The 16,837-nt window shown below is 38.7% G+C and overlaps 1 protein-coding gene across 9 annotated transcripts in view; it reads right to left on the bottom strand.

Moving 5' to 3' along the window:
- Positions 1 to 16,837, bottom strand: part of SULF2 (sulfatase 2) — a 336,643-nt gene that overhangs the window by 51,182 nt on the left and 268,624 nt on the right. For all 9 annotated transcript variants that reach the window (XM_078392669.1, XM_020779453.3, XM_078392670.1 and 6 more), the window contains 3 exons: positions 13,195 to 13,345; positions 8,180 to 8,355; positions 1,895 to 2,023 (listed from right to left, as the gene is read on the bottom strand). In XM_078392669.1, the coding sequence (XP_078248795.1) occupies positions 1,895 to 2,023; positions 8,180 to 8,355; positions 13,195 to 13,345 (456 nt within the window). The remainder of the gene's footprint in view (positions 1 to 1,894; positions 2,024 to 8,179; positions 8,356 to 13,194; positions 13,346 to 16,837) is intronic.

Below are 16,837 nucleotides of genomic sequence, written 5' to 3'. Positions count from 1 at the left end.
GGCAGAGAACTTAGAATACACATGCATCTCTGATATACGTAGAGCCTTTGTTCAAGACATACTATTTAACTGCAATTAAGTGTTAGTCACTTAAATACTGATTTAAATCTCAAAATATATAATGAGAACATGATTTAGTTTACTGAGCCAGGAGTCCTACCACTGGAGTACATGTGCAGGAAGAACCAGAGAGCCCTGTTTGTATACTTTTCTAAAATGGTCATTGTTCTGTAAGGCTCTAGGATGTACAAGAACGTAGAAAATCTACTTTCTGACTGACAATGTTATAATAAGTTCATGACCTGAAAATTATTAAAATATATTCTTTTCAGAAAACAGAAATACATTATGTGCACAGAGGACTAGTATTCTAATTAGTTATATTAACATTTAAGCAGCGGCCCAGCTTTACCTGGAGATTGTGTTGGTTGGCAGTGGCTACAGCAGATCGGGCAGTATGCCATTTTGCCCTGCCCATCTCCACCCTGGTCTCCCTTGCGATCACATGGACTGTTTTTCCTGCACAACAGCTCTCAACCAATTGGGAGGGCTGGCAGGTAGGCCTAGTCTTCAGGAGGACCGGAAGAGTGAAGTTTTCAATCTGGTCCCCCTGCTAGGTATATATCAATGAATTTATTTATCATGGTCAGGTAACCAGCTCATAAAACATATTTATGTTTAAAATATACAAAATGCAACTTCAAAATATACAAGCAATTCATAAAAGATATCCTGTGGCTAAAATATACAAAATCCAGTTTAAAAATATAAAATCAGTTCATAAAACATATTATGTGGTTAAAATACACAAAATGCAATTTTAAAAAGTGTACAACCAGTTCAGAAAACATATTATTTGGTTAAAATAGAAATATTTCCTCCCTTTGGTTTGGGCCACAACATTTCTCTACTCTTGATAGTAAACCACCTTCATGTTAAAACCAGTCGACCTGTGAACTCAGGAGACTATAAGGGAGCGCTGTGCCATTGCTGCTGCACAAAATTTTGCTGCTAGGTATATAAATAGATGCAAACAGGGCAGCTGGCCATTCTGGTTAAAGGGTTCTCCCTCCTATAGTTGGTTTCAGTCAATTTTTAATATAATATATTAATTATATACAGAATATAATAAGGAGGGAGAGAGAGAGAGACCTTCCCAAGTGGATCTCCTTCAAGGAGATGATGGCAGTGAGTTCAAGCACTGTCACGCACTACTGCCCTTGGCGACCTGTAGGGGCCATACACTGGCACACACCCGCATAACTCAGATCCTGTCATCTTGGTTACCATCAGCCGGCAGTTGGGATTTTTTTCTTTTTATTTGTTATGTTTTTATGTTGTAAGCCACCTAGAGTGGTCAAAATGACCAGATAGGAGGGGGTATAAATAAAATGAATGAATGAATGAATGAATGAATGAATGAATGAATGAATAAACAAATAAACAAACAAACAAACAAACAAACAAACAAACAAATAAACAAACAAATAAATAAATAAATAAATAAATAAATAAATAAATAAATAAATAAATAAATAAATAAATAAATAAATAAATAAATAAATAGGTGATATGGGATTCATCTTCCATAACAGCACCAGGAGCTACTGGTAGCTATAACCAATAAAAGTGGGGCTAATTTAATCCAAAAATGAAACTGGTGCCTATGTGTTTATTGAGCCCCCAGACTCTGGAGCCATTAGGATGGCCCAGTAAAAATACCACGGAAGTATTATTGCAAATATATTGAAAGAAAAGGTGAAACATGCCAGAAAGGTTTTCAAACTCTTCCCTTCTGCCATCATCCTGTTACTTGACTACACTCTTTGCTTAAAGCACTGTGTGGACTGTAGGTTATGCTTGGGTTTGTATTCAGAATATTTTCCACCCTTACCTATTGACAGGTCTTTCAGAATCCAGCAGTTTTAGAATGGATTTCCCATCCATATCAGGTGGTATGTCCAGACCAGCAATATCTAGAATTGTAGGAGCCAGATCAATGTTCAGTACAATGTGAGGATTCCTGAAATGAGAGATACACAGACAAGTTTTATTAAGCATCTCAAAGAGTAATCATAACCTACAGTAGTCCTGAGAAGAAAGAGAATGGACGAATTTGGATAATTATATTGTGGTTAAACAAGCCAAGATATGTGTGAGTCATTTGTCTGCTCATGCCAACATTCTATGTGAGTCAACAAATAAGTAAGTCTTCAGATAACTATGTTTTCTGATTTTGTTTGAACAAGGAAACCACAGTTAACAACTGCGGAATGACTCAGCATAATATCACCATGGTTTAATTTGGTTTAATATTTTGGCTTTTTCTGAAACTTTTAGCCATAATGTCCTGGTTCAGAAGAAACCAGAGATAATTAAAGCAGGACTTTGATTAACAAATTTATAATAGAATATCCTCTCATGGACTATATTCCACTTCATCAGATACGTGAAGTGGTTGGATAATTAGACCATGTAAGTCTTATTGGTTTGTTTCTTTTCCAACTCATGCAAAAGAAGTCACAAAGAGGTTGTGTCCATGGGCAAAAGACATGTCCTATCTCAGCTAGTAAGTTGAAAAATAATTGACTGAATGCACTTGGCCTCCAAAACACCCACAATGTGACCTCAAACCTTACAGAATAAATCAGAATAATAATACTTAGAGATGGGCCAACCACCAGCTCAGTGATTCTTGCTAGTCAAACAGGTTTTTGCTGCTTCCTAGCCCCTCAGTCAAACAGGTTTTTGCTGCTTCCTAGCCCCTCCTCCAACGGTAGGCATCCACTCAGAGGCAGCACCCTGGATTTCTTGCCCCATTCCCTCTTGGCACTGCCTCTGCAAGTGTACCCACCAGAGGGACCATGGCTGAGCTGCCAAACCCTGTTTGGCCAAGAAATGAACCAGCATGAACTGCCAGCTCAGTAGTTCATGCCCATCTCTTCTACAACTGCTATTACTGCTTGTTGTTTAGTCGTTAAGTTGTGTCTGCCAGCCGCTGCCTCAATTCTGACTTATGACAATCCTTTTCAGAGTTTTCTGGATAGAAAATACTCAGAAGTGGTTTGCCACTCCCTTCTTTTGGTGGTGTCCTGGGACTCTGTAGCTCGCCCAAGGCCACACAGGATGGTTCTTCTCCCAGAAGGCACAGTGGGGAACCAAGATAATAAGTCAGAACAGGCAAGGGTTATATATCTGAATTCATGGAAAAAAAGCAAGATACAATATTGATTCATACTCTCAACCTTTTACTTTGGTATGCAAAGCTAACTCCAAATAAAATCCTTAATACAAACAGAAAAGCCAGTCATGAAACAGAGTCTTTAGAAAGGACGACATTGCTGTTTGAGGAAAAGCATACACTTGTCATAATTTATAGGGCTAAATTACAGTTCAGAGATAGTGCCATCTGGGTTGTGTTCTGCTTTTGAGCAACCTTCAGCTTAGAAACACAGCAAGACAGCAGCATTCTAATTTGCAACAATGAATGAGACCATTTGTGGATTTGAAAGCAAACAATGACAAGAACTGAAGACAATAGATTTATTCATTTGCTTGACAAGTGCAGCTTAATTTTAATTACTAGTTAATGCAGTATAGCTATCAGGGTAAAAGTAATGAACCTATGGTAATGAGGCCTCACTACAGCAATTGCTATTAAATCAGAGTTGATAAGCAAGGACAGTCAGCGATTAATTTATGTGAAAAATAGAAGGTGCAGCTGATATTAAACCAGATTCTGTCGTGAGCTTGCATCTATTTTACACCTGATACATCACCTTCTTGAGTGTGTTCAAGTGCCCCTTAAGCTAGTTTCTCTCTCAAGAGCAGAACTCTGATATATGATTTTTTTTCTGGCTGTTTTATGTAACATTATAGAAGCAGGTTTATCCTCTCAGAACGCTCTGAAATAAAGATCTATGTATCAAGTAAGTTCACTTGTGATGCATAAGAGTAGAGAAATTGGGCTACTACAAAGAATGGGTATAACTCTTACCATGGTGCTTGCACAGGGTCACATAGCCAGAAAAGCATGAGTGAAATTATTGGAGACTATATAAACTGGGGAGACATTGGCTATGATTGCATAAATAATACAGTTCCTCCACTTCCACCACAGAGAAAATAAGGAGAAGAACACACAAGGTAGGCAGATTTGCAACCAGGATAATTAAAAGATGTAGTTTCCAAAGCTGCTAAATTTGCACAGTTGCATTTGAAGCTGTTCTGTTCTTACAGGGCACATCTAAAAGTTTGTGTTGGGGGAACAATGTTTGACTCCTTTGCCTATGCTGCATGGTGTCCCTCAGGACTGTTTCCTATCCCCCATATTATACATGAAGCCACAAGGAAAAGTAATTCAAAGTTTCTGAGTGAGGTGCCATGAATACGCTGATGACATGCACCTCTACTGCTTCTTGTTATCTAACACTAAGGAAGCAGTGCTGCCTGAGCTCAATAATAGACTGGATAAAAGCAAAAATGTGAAAATTAAACCCTTACAAAATGGAGGTGTTACTGCTGTGGGGGTTGGGATTGGGATTCAACATCTTTCTGGAAGACATGACCCTCCCCTGACATGAGGAAGGAGGCCTCCCTGCGGTTATTTCTTATCAGAGATAACAGTGGGATTTTCCCCATCTGTGGTCCGTTTTCAGTTGGGGGAACCCCCAGGAAATTGAGTTTCATCAGGAAACCATTGGAATCTTTGTGGGCCAGATTAGGATCATAGACTGGAGATTTCCCTCTTAATGACTCAAACGACAAAATGTGGTCGTCATAAAACTCAGTGGCACCAAATTACATTGATAATTATGCAATGTGTCACTAGATGACCCTGAGTTCTACTGCTATGAAAGAGACAGAAAAAATATCCCTTTCCACTTTCTCCATGCCATATAGAAACAATCACATGACTGTGTGTGAGTTGCTACTGTGTGAAAAACAACAGTATAAAAGGCAGGGATCCTTGGAAACCATGCTTCCCCAGAAAACTTCCCAATCTGATGGTATAGTCAAACATGCTGATTATATACAGATAGAAAAACTGGCCAAAAGGTGAATGCAGCTTTCCAAAAGATGACAAAATTTTCTTGGGACTACACAGCTTGCTTATTTATTTATTTATTTATTTATTTATTTATTTATTTATTTATTTATTTATTTATTTATTTATTTATTTATTTATTTATTTATTTATTTACACACACCCTGCCCATTTAGACAACGTCTACTCTGGGCGGCTTACAATAAAATAGAATAAAAACAATTAACAATTTAAGCAACAATAATAATATCATTCAAGATGGGAAGAAGAAGCTCAAATGAAAAATTAAAGATAGGACAATAAAAATAGAGAAGTAAAGATCAAGTAGTGACAGGAGGGAAGGGCTGCCTAAAGAGCCAGGTCTTAAGCTGGCTCTTAAAAACACCCAGCGAGGGAGCCAGGCGAATCTCTGACAGGAGATTGTTTCAGAGTCGAGGGGCCACTGCTGAGAAGGCCCGGTTTCTTGTTCTTTCTTTCTGGGTCTCCTTGGCATTAAGGCCCCTCAGCCGTCAGGTAACCACTTCCTGGCTCTCCCGCCAATATTCAAAGTGAGGAATCATAGGAATTTGTCACTGCACACAACTTTTGATCATTTCCAAACACATGTGCCAGGGGAAAAATCTGTGTGTTTATTTTTATGAAAATATGCCCCATAGGTCTGGATAAACACACTCTGAGAATACAGATTACTTTGTAAGGCTTGTGACCAAGGGATCTGTTTACCCTTGAGCGAAGTTTGAGAAATTTCTCAATTCCATGACAAAAATTGCCCTGAGAAAGGAATTATTTCCAAAATCCGTTGAGAAAGCTTTAATAAAAGAAGAAACTCTAAGAATATAGTCAATTACCATCATTTCAATTCTAGTGCCTCTCTTTCTCCTCCCTTAGCTTTTTGGTTTCAATATACCACCTAAATGTTCTTCATGCAATCCCAGTATTGACTGATTGACTGTCTGATTGACTGACTGACTGATTGAATGACTGATTCCTTCCTTGGTCTGCAAGATTAGGGCTGCACTAGTTTTAAAAAACGAAATCAAGTCTGTTCTGATTTTCTTTCCTGCTTGAAATGCTAAAATGTATTTAAATTGAAAACATCGTATTTAATTTAGATATTTTTAAAAAACTTTGCTGCTTTGCTATGTTCTTAATATTGTAGTTGCCTTACAATACTTTTTCTATACTAAGAAGAGTAGCAAAGTGTAAGTGCTAATTAAACTACCATATGTATACAAGTATACATTAATGTCTCCATACTCTGGCAGTGTGACCAAAATAATTGCTCCAGTACAAATATTTACTATCAAAATAATTATTTGGAAAGTATTTGCATAATTTTTCAGGTTATCAGAGCTACAATTTAATTAACAATCATGCGCATGTATTCTTGTATGTCACTGAAAAACTGCTCATAATTTTAATCTCAAAGGAGAAACCAAGGAGACATTTTATGTCATGCTTCTCTCTTAGTAATTTTAACATGTAGAAATCTTGCATTCATTTTGCATAAAAGCAATTTCCATGAATATTTTAGTAGGAAATCTCATAGTCTCAAATGTAATAGGCAGTTAAGAGAAAGTGACTAAGCATTTCTCCACAGCTACAGACACATACATTTTTGCTTGTTTTTTTTCTTAAACTCCTCTGCAATGCAGAATATTTTGTAACTTAAGTGTATACATAGGCTACCCAGTCTATCATGCACTATATAAGCTGGAGTAAGGTATGCTGAGTAATTCTGTTTGGTCCACATTTTAAAGTGGATCAACCTAATTTGCACTCCTTGAATTAATAAAAGCATAGGAACACAAGTTGCATTGTTTACAACTCCAAATTTCCCCCTGCTGTTCTCCCACCCCCAAAATATTTGGTACAACATGCATGAAAATGCACATGTTAGTGACAAACACGTGTAATGTGAATGTGGATTTCCCTTCTTCTAAAAAAATATATCCATACAGGATGGAATGGATTTATGCAAAATTAATATAGTCAGGGAAGAGACTGACTATATTTCTGGTATTCTTTACTGTATTTCTCTTCTCACTTAATGGAAATACGTAAACAACAGTGTAATGCTCTGGAAGCCTCTGACTATATATGGAAGGATAAAAAAAGCTAGTACAAATTTTTAAATCTATCCAGTATTAATATATGTTTAGATTCAGATCTGGTAACACCTCAGGAGCTCTCCAATACTGAAGGTACTGTACTCAAGAGCAAGTTAGACAGCCACTTGTCAAATGTACTTTAACTTGAATTCCTGCATCATTCTATGATTCTGTACTTAAGAGAAGACCCACTGAAATAAACTGAACTGATATTAGTAATGAACCACTGATTGCAATGGATTTACTCAACCCAGATCCAACCCAGAAAATATGACAAGAGTTGAACACAACTGGTTATGAGAAACCATGTCCTTTTTCAACAAAGAAGTTAGGTGAATTTTGGAGAAAATGTGCAAAATATATTTGTAAATGACTTGGACAAAAAGGGACCCTCTTCCTTTCTTGTTCCTTATTCTGATTTCTTGTTCTTTTCCCCCCTAAATACAAACACTGAACATGGAATGGCAAATAAAAAAGGTCTTACTCTGGTATCTAAAAGTCATCAAATCAAGCACCAAGTAGGTTTTCTGGATCCACAGGTGAAAATACCTTTTTGCTGGTTGCCACCTACCTAACCTCTGATGCAGTGCAACAAATTAACAGGCGAAGTGAAAAGATAATTCCTTGGTTGGGTGAAAAATATGACAGGCTAAAACATAAGGATGGTAGGGAGAAATGCATGTAGCCAAGAGGTAACCTAGAGCAGAAGAACATAATAAGCAAATGCAGTAGGACCCAATTATCCACAGGATCAATATCTGCTGATTTACTTAGCCATAGTCTGTTTGCTAAAATCCACATTTTTCAGCCTCTGCAGGGGGAGCTTGGAACCAATCCCTCATGCATACATGGTCCTACTGTACTCCCAAGGGGATTCCTTTGAGATTCTTCTGCATTATATACATACAATACTCTGAATGGGGAGGGAAGTGCCAAACTGGTGTATCTTATAGCAGCCTAAGCAGAACCAAGCATAAGATTTTTGAATATCACTCTGGAGTCATAAAGCTTATAAACTTACAAAGATCCAGCCTCCACATTTGGGCCACGTATATAGAATGGGACTCTGATGTCAAATTCATATGGCATGGATTTTCCTTTGACCAGTCCAAATTGTCCAATATGATAGCCATGGTCTGCTGTATATATTACATAAGTATTATCCAGTTCACCTGTTTCAACCAATGTACTGTAAATCTGAAAAACAAAAATATAAAAACATAACCAATGTGCCATTTTATATTAATCCTATACGTAGAAACCCAGAAGTTTGACAGCTGATATATACTATTCTTTATCTCCTTGACTTTTCTGTCTCATAACTTATTTTTAGAAAGGAAAAAAAGGTGACAAATAAGACACAATTTACCCAAATCTATCCTGCAGTGTTGTTTGAATAGTTAAGCACTAAAGCAAAAGTAATTGCATGGGAACCATGGAGACAGGTAAATTATTTCAAGCAGCCAGAAGGATTTGACACCAACTGCATTATGCTCAGTCCACCTGTATCTTTCCAGCAGTATGCATTAATTGTTGACTGTCTGACCTTCCTTCCCAGTATGTCAGTAAGGAACATTTCCAATGATCTTTCAACCTCCTTCAGGTTATATAGGAGCTGTGAAGCTACATGGAATCCTACAAAGAATCCTACATTCCCAGAACTCCCCAGCCACTATGGTTATATTGTCTGAGCAATTTTGGAGTTCTATATATTATCGCTTACAATTCCCCACCCCCAGAATGGATATGGATACTGAGAATTGTACTCCCAGAAGTGTTTATGTTTTGAGCTGTGCTATGTACAGATTAAGGATGGGGTTTCACTTTAACATAACCACAGTATGTCTTATTGTAACTAGCCTTAAAGATCATGATTTAACACATCAGCTACTATGCTTTCAAATTGAAAATTAAAGCATATTTGACTAATTTTTCAAGTAATTATGTGTTCAGTAGATTGGCACCCTGCATTAAAAAATCCAGGGTAAAATATGAAATGTCTATGCCGTTTTCCATAGAAGACTCTTAGCTTTGGGAAATAAAGGGGAAACCAGGACAAGTTATGACCCAGATACCTCAGTGTCTGATTTAGAATAGCAGGTCAAGAGAGAGGTATTTCTGGAATGCACCTATGAGAAAGCATAAGGGGTAAGTTGGACTGACTGGCTGGATTTCAGAATTCATTGTACCTAATTATATTCATAAATTTCAATTTCTGTGAGTTGTTGTTGTTGGTCGTTTAGTCGTGTCCGACTCTTCGTGACCCATGGACCAGAGCATGCCAGACCCTCCTATCTTCCACTGCCTCCCGGAGTTCTGCCAATTTCATGTTGGTTGCTTCGCAGACACTGTCCAGCCATCTCATCCTCTGTCGTCCCCTTCTCCTCTTGCCGTCACACTTTCCTAACATCAAGGTCTTTTCCAAGGAGTCTTCTCTTCTCATCAGATGGCCAAAGTACTGGAGCCTCAGCTTCAGGATCTGTCCTTCCAGTGAGCACTCAGGGTTGATCTCATGCAGAATTGATAGGTTTGTTCTCCTTGCAGTCCAGGGGACTCTCAAGAGCCTCCTCCAGCACCACAGTTCAAAGGCATCAATTCTTCGGCTGTCTGCTTTCTTTATGGTCCAGCTCTCACTTCCATACATCACTACAGGAAAAACCATAGCTTTGACTATTCGGACTTTTGTTGGCAAGGTGATGTCTCTGCTTTTTAAGATGCTGTCAAGGTTTGTCATCGCTTTCCTCCCCAGAAGCAGGCGTCTTTTAATTTCGGGGCTGCTGTCTCCATCTGCAGTGATCATGGAGCCCAAAAAAGTAAAATCTGTCACTGCCTCCATATCTTCCCCTTCTATTTGCCAGGAGGTGATGGGACCAGTGGCCATTATCTTAGTTTTTTTTTTGATGTTGAGTTTCAGGCCGTTTTTTGCACTCTCCTCTTTCACCCTCATTACAAGGTTCTTTAATTCCTCCTCACTTTCTGCCATCAGAGTAGTATCATCTGCATATCTGAGATTGCGTATCTGTGAGTTGACTTAGGGTTAAAAATAAAGCAAGCTTTCAACTTAGGTAAGTTACAAAATTGATGGCAAACAGCACCAAGTGCTTACAATAGCACTTGAGAGAAATATCTTCCCAGAGCAAACCACCAATCAGTAGTAACAGTAATCACCATAATAACTAGTAGGCTGATTCCAGGCCTTCATAAAAGTTTAATCTTGCCTTCTTAGGATGCCTGCATTATACTTAATCACAATCAAAGTGAAAGAATATTGGATAAGCAGCAATAAATGCTTTTGCCTCCATGCCTGACTGGCAGCTTTACTGGCTTGAGCACAACCTATCAATTTTCACAGAAGGTGCCAACTGAAATGAATGTCACTGCAGCACAGGGGTACAGTTAGCTCTGTAAGATATTTCTGCTTCATTTTAATATCACAAATTTGAGCACAAGCTAAGTGAGGATCACTGGAGCATTATAAATACATAAATACATAAATGGCTTGATACGGACTCAATGGTAAATCTTCTAGTTTTTAGGATCAAATCTTGGCAGGCATGTAATCTATTGACCTTTAAACCATATATATGATGGATTGAACCTGGAGGCTCCAGCAGGCAAATCATGGACTACACCACCACCCATCACAAAAACTGGACACTCTTTATTTTTAAGTGCTCTCATCTTGTTCCTTTCTCAGAGGTCTCATTTCCCCAGCAAAAGGAGAGTTTGGGTCCATCCACTTAATTTATTATTATTATTACCTTTTTGTAGTTAAAATATTTCTACCTCCCTGGTCTCAATGGATGGGAGGAAATCAATACAAACATTTTAAAATAGTGTCTGAGATCCTGTAACTTAGCATAGTAAATCACACTACAGTGGGCCTACTGAATCAGTGGGGATTCGGTGAATCAACTCTCTGTAAGTTCCCCTGATTCAAATAGGTCTACTCTGTTTGCACCTTACTTTAGTGTAGTGGGTCACAACTAAAGAAGGCCTATTTGGGTCAAAAGAACTAAATAGAGGAGTTGATCAGCAAATCCCCAGAGATTCAATGGACCTACTACCGTGTAACCAACTATGCTAAGCAACAGGATTTCAGAAACCTACCGTGGATTTATATCAGTATATGTGTAATCACATAAATCATAGTAGTGAATTGTGCTAATTAGCAAGCTGGTGCTTATATTCCTAGCTGTGCATGAAGTTTGGCACCAGATTATGAAAGTGAACTACAACTTGTTAATTAACTGCAATTCTCTGCTGTGAGATTCACAATTTCCATTTATACTTATGCCAGTGTAATTCTACAATAGGATGCTGGCCAAAAACATGAAATAACAGAAAAACTCACAATCTGAGATCACAAATGGAAATTCAGAACAAAACATACACTAGGGCAAGTTTTAAGGTATCAAAATGAGATCACCATCAGAGCCAGCCAGGCCATTCCATAACTGTTGGTGTAAATTAACAGAGCGTTTGTCCCAGTCCAGGCAGTTCAATTGATCACACAAACACAGGCAGCTTCTTCCTTCACCAAAATGTGTTTACAGTATATACAGCAGTACAAACCGGCAGCACGACGGCATGACATCCAAAGAAGAGATCCATACATCTTCTGTACATGTCCATACATATATACACATGCATATTTGCATACAACCAATCTTGGGGGATATTGCATCATCCTGCATGACTCAGTGTTCTGCATGTCTGTGAAATATGGCTGCTGATTACCACTTGTTGAGGTTGGAAATTATCCTTGACAATAACTATGGCAGAGAAAACCCTCTCTCACGTTTCCAAATGATGCACTCTCCCTGACTAAGAGAGGCAAAAGCCCTCCCCCAGTGCCTGAGCAGGTGAATAAAATCTGACCATGCCCATTCGTTTACATTTATATCAGAGACATGGTTCAAAAACAACTCCAAAACACTGCCTTCACATTTTCAGCACAAATTACTTGGGGAAAATGCTTAAGAGGTGAGAATGGACTCCCTCGCCCTTGGAACCTCAGCTCTAATTATTACCTTGGAATTAGTGCTCCAATTAGAGGAGGGGGTGGTGAGAGGATGACTCCTTCACTACTGTTTAAAAGACCAGAAGTGATAGGCTCACACAACCATTATTTATAGCTGCTCTCTTGTATCCATCATGTTCCTCTATGACTGTAGGCCTGGCTGGTAAAAGGGACAGCCTTTGATCTCTTGCAGGGGTCAGGGAACTTTTTTATCTCCCCCCCCCGCAAATTTATATATGCGAACATTACCCCACCCCCTCCCAGCACTGCCCCTCCATTCTCGCCATCCATGGCTGACCCCCCTCCCCGCCTCTGCACTGGCCTGGGACCTGCGGCTGCCACGCCACCGGGAAAGCACATCCTTGGTGAAGGGAGGCAGTCACCGCAGGGCCAGCAGGTCCACCGGCCATGAGCTCAGGTGAAGCGGGATGGGAAGGGGGTCGCCTTGCCAGCGCTCGCTCTCCCGTGATGGAATGCCTGACTACACACAGTAACACAGTATCATAGGAAATAAAATGCCTGGGGGTAATGAGGAGGGTCATGCTGCTGCAACCATCCTCATTACCCCCAGGATTTTCATTTTTATCCCATCTGGGGTAATTTAAACCTGTTCCCTGACCACTGATCTATTGTATAGCTTCTTCTGAACATACTTTTGTATCAGACCAGTTTTATATTCTGATAGCTCAGCTGAGACAATGGTTGGGAGAGGGTAGAACAGTCAGCTTATGTTCGAGTGCACTGCTGCACACAGACCTTGTTTTCTGTACAATTTTCCTTCCTATCAATTGAAATGACAATTGATATTTGGGAATATATACTGCTTCAAAATTTTTCCAGTTCTTTGCTATTATTACACCCGGAGCAATGCTATGATAAACCAAATAGGAAAATTGAGGTCATGAGTTTATGAGAAGCTATGTTTAGTTTGGCAAAAGCTTAATGTGAATCTTACAGGGCACAAAAATGTGGGTTCCACGCACAAAACTCGGGAATGGGATACTAAATCTCACCGCTTCCATAGAATCATCCACAGACATGAGTGTCTGAAGCCGCTTTTGCTGTAACATGTTGGTGAATTCCATGTGAATAGGTTTCATGGGGCCAGTATACCTCATTATCCAGTGCTTGTCTGGGTTTGGAGCATAATTATAACTTGGTGTGCTAAAGAGACAGAAATAAGGAACAACTGTCAGCAAAATAAACATGGTATGCCACCCACACTGTTGAGGTACTGTATATTCGGAGTTCATAGACGTACAGCACATGCAGGCAATGCAGTACTTGACAAAGAATTCATGATCAACCCTTCAGTTTTACAAGCAAGCATCTATAACTCATTTACTCTTAGAATGCAGAATATTATGGAGTGCCTGAGGTGCCATCATTTTTTAAATCATTAGGTATAGTTGAAGGGATCCTTTAGCACTTACATTCTGCTTTTTTTAAAAAAGCTACCAAATTCAGAAGGAATCATGAAAGACACGGCAAGAAGTTGTAAAGCTTGGCTGAGTCCTAATCTTGTAGATGCTGTTGGACTATAGTTCCTGTAAGGCCTAGTCAGTATAACCAATGGTGAGGGATGATGGGTGCTGCAGTCCAACAACACACTGTCCATCCTGCTTTGAAGATGTAGAAGTGAGGAAACAACTCTTAAAGGACCTCCCCCTCTACATCTGCAGTGCTTCAACCCTATAGTTTTATAATCTGATGCGGGATAGGGGAGATGTTGCAAGAATAGGGAGAGAGAAATGACCATTTGCCATCAGAATTCTCTTCAGATCAGGGCAGCACAATTAGGATGCCAACCTATGTGCCCAATTGTTGCAGTGTTACACCCCAGTTATTGTAAATTCTATTAATTCCTTAAAAACTGGACAAACAAATGTGCTTCACTGTGGCTAGTTATATTTCTGTCTGTCTGTCTGTCTGTCTGTCTGTCTGTCTGTCCCGTCCCGTCCCGTCCCGTCCCGTCCCGTCCCTCCCTCCCTCCCTTCCCAATGCAGAGACCATAGATAGCTCAAAATATGATTATAATATCTTGCATCTAAAAACAGAACTAGTTCTAATATCAAAATACAATTAGGTACCCAATAACAATAAAAGTCACTGACATCAAATAATTAACTATGGATGTTTCGGGCACAGATAAGTTGAGGAACTCTCCTTCATTTTGAATAAACCTTCACAGGAGGATTAATATCTCCATAGCACTCCAGAAATTTTTATAAACATCATAAATCTCTTTCATGATTTATCTAACAACAAGGAATGTGAAAATTGTTCCGATCAAATGAAAACCTACTGAATAGGAATTATCACTTGGAATAAATGAGAAAATAGTTCAAGATCAGCAGATTAGTATTAGGAAGCTAACTGGAAGGAACACATGAATGACAAACCTATTCCAGTTTCATCTGCACAGACCATCATGCCTTACATTAGCTCTTTTAAGAACAGGTATCCAACTTGCTAGAGAGGGTTTACACTACTCAGCACCTCTAGGGAATTTAAGCCTGACCACTAAGCATTTAGCAGCGAACAAGCATAAACATGCTTTTAAATTTGTTTTTAGTATTGATTTTATTTGCCTTTTAATACAATATTTATTTAACTTTATTTGAATATTGTATACTTACTGTTTTTAGCTTTTAAATTTTGTCTTTTTAAGGAGAACGGCAGATATAAATATTTTAAATAAAATAAAATGTTTATTATCAAAGACATGCCTTAGTCAAAGCTGGCAGGACCTGAACCAGCTTTCAAAATTAGTTCAGCTTACATGGTCTCTTTTTAAACAGAACTGTGCAATCATTAGTTTCCCCTTAGTTCTGACCAATATGTGGGCACAGTGTAGGTCAAGGGGCTTCTGCACACCTCAATTGTTCAGTATTGAGATTTGTGACTACCCTGCAGAATTCAGCCTCTGGACTGTACAAAGTAGGAATGTGAAGAATTCCCACAAAATTATCCATTTCCAGGCTGTTTTGGCACACAGTAAAAAAATTATTGACCCCAGCATAAGAATGTGACAAAGTTTACTTCCCTCCCCTCCATAAAGTTTCCACAAAATGTCTATAGGCAAAGTAGGTGTCTCTTCTTCTCAAAAAGAAAAAGTACCATGGACTGGTTGTTTGATTAGAAAGATGCAAATATGATACTTCTATTTTCTGCAAGTCTATGAAACAAGGCAGCAACTATCATAATTTTACATAAATGCACAGTTTGGGCAAAAGCTTTCATTGACACAGTCAGAAATGATCTTGCTGACTCAGACAAGGCTAGGAGAAAAAAAAAGTCTTATATCCCCAGTGCAAAGATTCTGTGTTTGTCTGGTCAACAAAGCAAGGCTTTCTACCTGGTGTGTAACAGATTCCATTCTGGTGTTTCTATGTTAAATCGCAGAGTTTTACAGTAGCTATGTTTTTAAGTACTGTTCTCAAGGCCTGGGATAGTGAATTCAGTTGGTATGATCGAAATGGCACACAAAAAAGGAAAGATATAATATACTGTCCACAGGGGAAAAAAACCCAAAGTTCATATGTACAGTATAACTGAGGGGAGGAGAAGGTTTCAGATGGAACAGGAGGAAGAAGAGTGGAAAGACATGCAAATAAGGTAATTCAGCACAAGATGCAGCACAGAAGTATGGCCCAAAGGGCCAAATTTTTGAAATGAAGGCTGTACCCAGCCCAGGAAAGTTGGGGAAAATGTTAAAAAGTCGAAACTGGAAGCTACTGAATGCTTACGACTGGTTTTTGATACATAAGGTTTATTAAAGGGAAGGGTTTGATTTAGGTCCCTAATGCTTATATAAAAGGGCCATTCTGGGTGTTATCCAGGGCAAATAAAAATACTTTGTTTTAAAGACTGTGAATATATTGTAAGGGAGGTCATGGTTCCTAATAAAATTATTACTAGGTTGTCCAGTGGCCTGAATGCATGCACTGGAGAGCTTATTTCCTTCTCAAATGTTTTAGAATGAATAGTACTGCGTTTTAAGTAGGGAAAACAATTTGATATGGCATCTCTGTTTTGAAAAGGGCTCCGAAGCAGAAAAGGATGGTTTCTTCTTTTAGGTGAGGAAAGGTTGCTTACTATTTTCTCTACATTGTTCATGTTCTCTCCTGATTTCAGAATGTTATTGTGGCTGGATAATGACATTGCTGCTTTGAAAATGCTGATGGTTATGGAAACTGTTGCTATGTAATGGCCTGAATGAATCTAAAACGCTTGGCAAATTCCTTTTCCAGCATGCTTTGTGATTTCCTGGCTCATCTGAAACCTCCTGCTGTTTAATCCACCCAAAGTCCACGATCTTCTTTGATTACTACAAATGTAACCCTCTTATACTTAACAGATTTGTCAGTCTTATGTCCAAATACATAAAGTACGATGATCCTGGAAGTTGAACCAAAAAAAAAAAACAAAAACCCTTCACATTTATTCAGAAGCAGGGGGAGAGCATCTGGTTACTTTACAAATCTTGACTGTATTTGACCTTGGGAAAAAGAGACAATAAACTGCTTACAGAAACAACGGTGGGAGATAGTCCTATAAAATATATCCAACCATTATGCATAAAGGCATATATAGCAGCAAGAGAAATTACATGTGATGTACGTGAAGCTATATGGTGAAAATAAATATGTGAAA

Source organism: Pogona vitticeps, chromosome 4 (genome assembly GCF_051106095.1).
Source record: "Pogona vitticeps strain Pit_001003342236 chromosome 4, PviZW2.1, whole genome shotgun sequence".
NCBI lineage: Eukaryota > Metazoa > Chordata > Lepidosauria > Squamata > Agamidae > Pogona > Pogona vitticeps.
Note: the sequence above shows the minus strand (reverse complement) of the source record. Positions and strands in the feature narration are given on the sequence as shown.